The sequence below is a fragment of the Siphateles boraxobius genome, unplaced genomic scaffold (genome assembly GCF_051911475.1).
Source record: "Siphateles boraxobius isolate OS27281-9 unplaced genomic scaffold, OSU_SipBor_1 13, whole genome shotgun sequence".
NCBI lineage: Eukaryota > Metazoa > Chordata > Actinopteri > Cypriniformes > Leuciscidae > Siphateles > Siphateles boraxobius.
Genome location: NW_027508733.1, coordinates 5,438,748 through 5,444,747, shown reverse-complemented (window position 1 = coordinate 5,444,747; position 6,000 = coordinate 5,438,748). Strand labels below are relative to the sequence as shown.

Sequence of the window (6,000 nt, the reverse complement as noted above, 5' to 3'; positions counted from 1 at the left end):
TTGACTCTTTAACCTAGTAAGACAACCGCTATAGCAACCACACGGAACACCCTAGCGACCAAAACTTAGGAAGTCTCTGAAACCTCAGACCACCTTGACAGGTGACTATTGAAAAGCTGGAGAGAGAAAGTGCAGAATGCAGATCTTCATCAGTCCCTGAAGTCTGGAGTTTAACGCCATCAGGATCCCTAAAGGTGAGATTTTGTTTGGAAAACGCCTTTTTGAGACATTTGGGATTGAACTTCATATTTCTGAGACAGTTCTAACGTTACTGCTTGAAAACATGTTGTTGTTTAGCCTATTATTGCTTAAATTAGTCCTATACGTTTAAATACGTAATTTTAATTATGCATTTTCTTGTATATCTTTTTGCGTCGTGAAGCTCAGAATTTAATAAAATTGTTTGTAACGGTTCTTACGTAAATGTCTGGGCATATCATGTAAGTTATGGACCGTTAGGTAGCCTACATAGCAATAAATAGGTTGTAGGCTATTCATGTTTTATGAAAGAGTTACATAAAGTCTGTTACTTATGCAATCTCTGCAATAAACTGGCTAGGGCCTACTGCAAATCACACTCATTTTCTGTGTCACAATTTTAAAATAAATAAATAAAATAAAAACTAGTCCTTCATTTTATAGGCCATTCCTAATTTCAGCTATCATATAATGTGTCCTGTATTTTCTGTCTGGTGTTTAGAATTAGAACCAACCCGATTCAAAAGAATGAATCGTTCTTTTGACTCGGTTATTTTCAATAAATAGGCCCAACGGGTTAGCAGAATGGTTTGAATCGAATCGAGTCAGTCTGAATGATTCATTAAAGGGAGAGTTCACCCAAAAATGTAAATGTTGTCATAATTTACTCACCCTCAAGTTGTTCCAAACCTGTATGAATTTCTCTCTTCTGCTGAACACAAAATAAAATATTTCAAAGAATATGGGTAACCATACCGTTCCTGGTCCCCATTGACATCCATTCATAGTATTTATTTTCCCATACCATGGAAGCCTATGGGGTCATCAACTGTCTGGTTATTCTTGTAGAAGTTAATTTATATTTTGCACACTAGAGAGCGCTAGTTTTACAGTGTAAGCACATGTATTATGACTCTCTAATAACAGGGGCTCAGAGTTTAGCAGGTTAGCATAGCCTTGTTAGGCCCTGCTATTAGATACTATTGTACAATCTTTCATGCAGCCAAAAAGCCTTTTTGGAGGCTTTTAATAGTGTGAAACAGATTTTTGTCTGGTTTTAATATAGTGATCAGTCACATGACATGATACAGGCGTTTGGCGTCTGTCATGATACACTGCTAGTGGTTGTAAAAAAAAAATTTTTTTTTAACTATTGGAAAATGTTATTGCTTTTAGTTAGCAATTCCCCAAAATGGATGAAACAAAATAAATCATCACTTATCATACACAAAGTAAAAAAAAAAAATCATGCATTGCGATGCATTTTTTTTATTATCTTTTTTTTTTAATAAAATGATTGTGTAAAGCCCTATTCGGACAGGTCTAGTTTTACATGGAGAGGTGGGGTAAAGTAATTCTCACCAGAGCTTCTCTGTGATTTTAGTCCCATCCAAATGTGCAATCTCAGTGATCGTTCCGTTCGTTATAGACGCTGGGACAAATCTGTGGCAAAATTCAAGTGTTTTCCACAGACCATTCAGATCAGAAAGAAGGTTGAAAGCACTTGTTAGAAGCAGAAACTTATTTTAGCTTTAGGTAAGTGCCTATTACCAACACAATCCAAGCAGAATTTAATTAATCGTTTGACCAGACCTAACTGTTATATATATATATATATATATATATATATATATATATATATATATATATATATATATATATATATAAAGGTTATATGTGTTTGCGCACATGATATCAGGAAGCAACGTAATACACACATGACGACAGAAAGGTGACGGCGGTGCGTAAATCGAGTTACCTCTCCCACTTCTGCTAGGTTTACTGAGATCTCTTATCCCTTATAATTGATGGCCATTATTAATACAGATGTCCTGTGGTAAAATTACATTACTGCATCTAACCTTGTAAAACTAATCCCGGCCAAATAGGGCAAATTATGTTCTTTACAGAAAAGATATTTGGACCCAGGTGTGATAACAAGAATAGTGGAAACTTCTCAGAAATAATGAAGTGTTGCTTGAGCTGCAAACAACTTGCTGAAACTAACACTTCTTATCTGTAGGATTAATGCATTCGTTTATAAGGTCATGGATATACAGAGAGATTTATATGCTGCAGAATATCAATTTTATATTTCACATACACATAGTAGGCTATGTGATACATTTTAATATTTCACATTCACACATTAAGATCTCACTGAAACTATATTTTTCTCAAACAGTTTGCATTCTTTATTTTGAGGTAAAACTGTTTCTCAAAAAGAGGAAGTTAAATTGTGGAAGTTCTTGTGGAAACCCCACCAGATTCACAAGAACACACACTCACACTATTAACGCCTCAAGACATGCAAACACTGAAGCACATTTACCACAAACGTCCAGTACAGACACTGTCTCAAGCACATGCTCTCAACAGATGAAACCACTTTTCTTTCCAGATCTAAAACTGAGGCCTTCTGTGGTTTGAGTTTATTGAATTCATTACAGTAAAATTACACCAAAAAAATCTGTTTGCTGCTCATATTTATCATGAAATTAAATGTGTACTGTCATTCTGCAGATTTTAATGCATTTGATCTGCATGCATTGAGGAGAATAAAGAATATAAAACTAACAAACAAAACTAAAAAAAACATCCAGCTAAAAATAAATACTTGTGAACAAATATCTGAGCCGTTCCATGTAAGCTTAAACATCAGAACCATAGAGATGGTTTTTATATGTAATTGTGATTTTTACCAGAATTTGTGCTGAATTCAGTCCATTTACAGTAAATATCTGTTACATAAAGATTAGTTATGGGATTGTTGAAGAGCTTCGATGACACTCTGGACTCTAAAACTAAATGGACAGAATCTATACACAAACTCTTTTATCACAAACTCCTGAATAAAATCCAGATATGCCCCATGATGCTCAGCTTTCTCCATATGATATTATGTTTGGCCTTTTGACCAGCACTTTGGTTGTTATTAAATGTGCTATATAAATCAATAAAACTATACTAAAACTAAACCAGTAACTGAAATATGCATTAACATGCAGGATCATCAAAAAAAGCAAAAATGATTCAAAAACATTTTTTAATTACCAATATTTTCTTGAATATTAGTTACGTTTTTATCATCTAAATTGTGCTGCGCATTATTGCAAAGCTATAGTCCTAAATTATGCAATTAACATCAAGTCCAAACGTTAGTACAAAGCCATGTGTACATAACGCATATATATTTACAATAAATAATAGTTTAGCAACTGAACGTTACATCGCAAATATTTGCATTTGGGCTGAATGATAAAGTTAAGTGAGCCCATAAATTTGGATTAAGCAGATCGGCTTTTGTATTGTGTTTTGTTGAGCTGCTCGCCTGCTTTTCTGTGATTTTAGCACTGACTGGTCTACACATAGAAGCCCTCGTCTTCCTAAAACCTCACGCACGTCTATCCCTCTGTATACCCTTATTTAGCCTATAAACAAATAACAACAAATATCTCATTCAACTTTAGCATTGTTTGTGCTTGTTAGGCAAGGTAAGGCAGGTCAAGATTTTTTTTATAGCGAACACAATTTCTATCTATTTACGTTTTGTGAATTGATGGCTAATTCGATCTCATTATTACTATCTGTTTGTGTTAACTTCACCCCAGCAATGGGTATCTACATTTTTGTATATGATTCATATTGTATGAATACAAAATCGCCACCTTGTAAAATAGTTGTTTTTTTCTCTTTGAGATCAGGATATTGCACATTTCCCACACGCCGGTAATTCATTTTGCTTTAAATTGGTTTAGGCTTGAATTTTATGATAAATGTTTATAAATACCCTTGTAATTTTCACTTATGTAAAGTTTGTAAATGTTTTTTTTGTTATTATTATTTCCCAGTATTTTACATTATTTTTACATATTTCTGAAATATATTAATAAAATGTGAGTTATACACAGACTTTTCTCAAACGCAATTTGACACTGTATGATTTCAGGTTTGATTTTCTACCAGAAAATTCTGCCCACATAACACAAATAAAAGTATTTTAAATAAAAGTAATACAAATGTTCAGAGTGACCGTCAGTGACGATGTTAACATGCACTTAAAATCATCTCTTTTGCCCTGAAACATGTAAACCCAGCACTTCTTTTGCACGTTGCAGTTTTGTCGCCATAGTCGTCGTTCTTGTGTGCATGTAAACTGTACTGACTGTGATCACTACATCATTTGAGAGGAACTGCTTCAGCGTCTCGGGACAACAGCTGCGTACACCACCTCATCCTCCTGCTGTAAAACACAAAGACAGAAGATACAAATAGATACATGCTCAGAGATGCTGGAAAAATATTGTCGTTTTATATTACTGTATAAATTACATTTGAATACGATTTTAATTATGCATGAACTTTGACATGAAGGAAGCCCTGTCTGTTACACCTGCAAACTGCTTTAAACTACACCGCAAATCACCCATATTCATTGTCACCATTTTTGTTTTTGTTTTTAATATTTATCCCTATATTATTTAATAGGCCTATTATTTAATATTCCTTTTTTCGGCAATCATATAATGGTCCGGATTCACAGACAGGGCTTAGATTAAGCTAGGGTTAGTTCAATTATGGCATTTAAGTAGCTTTTATAAAAATGCTTTAGAAAAAGATTACTGATGTGCATCTTGAGACAAAACAATAGCACTGACATATTTAAAAATGCATCAGTGCAAGTTGCCTTCAGTTAAAACAGCTCAAACACTTAAGCCTTAAGCCTTTAGACTTAAGCCTTGCCTGTGAAACCAGAGGAACGTGTCTGGTATTTTCTGCCGGCTGTTTAGAATTATAACCAATCATATTCATAAATGAATCACTTTTTTGAATCGGTTCTTTGCAATCAATTAGCCAAACGAGTTAGCAGAATGGTTTGAATTGATTTGCGATTCCGCCCGAATGATGCATTAGAGGTGACATAGTATGCCCCTTTTCACAAGAATGTGTCTGTGAAACTTCAGCTCACAAACCCCCAGATCATTTATTATAGCTTGTCAAATTTGCCCCTTTTTGGGTGCGAGCAAAAACACACCGTTTGTGTGTTTGTATCCCTTTAAATGCAAATGAGCTGCTGCTTTTCCTCCGTTCAGTAGAGGCCGATCCTTTACACGAGCTTAGGATCCAATAACAAAACCCCCGAATAATCTCACTCATCCAAAATCTCAGAAATAACCAGTAGTGGAGTCCAGGCTTACGGGGAAATTCAGGAAGAAGTTTTAACTTTTAGACGCACATGGACGTTTCTGAATGGTTAGTGGATACATTTATGTAGATGTGGAGTTACATTGATTCATCTCATGGACTTGCATGTACCGTCATGTTTAACTTTTACACAAGTTGACAGTTCCCTGAGGTCTTATAAGACAGCTGGGTCATTTTTTGGTCAAATACTGTTCGTCGGATTAGACGTTAAACCGAGGTCCTGACTCTCTGTGGAAGCACAGGCGAAGCACTGCTGCTTTGGCGAAGCACTGCTACTTGGGCGCAGAGATATCACGCAACACATGAAATCCCACGACTTCCATAAACATACCGATGTTCAACGCGTCACAAAAAACAGAAGAAGAAGAACATACCGGCGTGACCTGCACCGAGTGTCTTCGCTTTAGGACTATTTATTTTGAGAAGTTGGTCAAGCCAGCCGCGGTTTGAAAATACACGGTCAAGCCAGCCGCCAAAAAAAATTGTGTGCGCCTATTACTATGAATACGGTAATTTCAGTAACAGACGCGAGAGGGAACGTGCTCTCTCCACTATGGCGCTCGCTCTCTCTCTCTCTCTCTCTCTCTCTCTCTCTCT

At 35.6% G+C, this 6,000-nt stretch overlaps 1 protein-coding gene and 1 long non-coding RNA gene across 3 annotated transcripts in view; one reads left to right on the top strand and one right to left on the bottom strand.

Moving 5' to 3' along the window:
• LOC143735363 (uncharacterized) overlaps window positions 1–6,000 on the top strand; it is a 33,605-nt gene continuing 27,605 nt past the window's right edge. The window contains exon 1 of the long non-coding RNA XR_013203127.1: window positions 1–194. This is a non-coding gene — a long non-coding RNA (uncharacterized LOC143735363). The remainder of the gene's footprint in view (window positions 195–6,000) is intronic.
• Window positions 2,370–6,000, bottom strand: part of LOC143735256 (uncharacterized) — a 32,990-nt gene continuing 29,359 nt past the window's right edge. For both annotated transcript variants that reach the window (XM_077225370.1, XM_077225371.1), the window contains exon 5: window positions 2,370–4,441. In XM_077225370.1, the coding sequence (XP_077081485.1) occupies window positions 4,397–4,441 (45 nt within the window). In that variant the 3' untranslated portion in view covers window positions 2,370–4,396. The remainder of the gene's footprint in view (window positions 4,442–6,000) is intronic.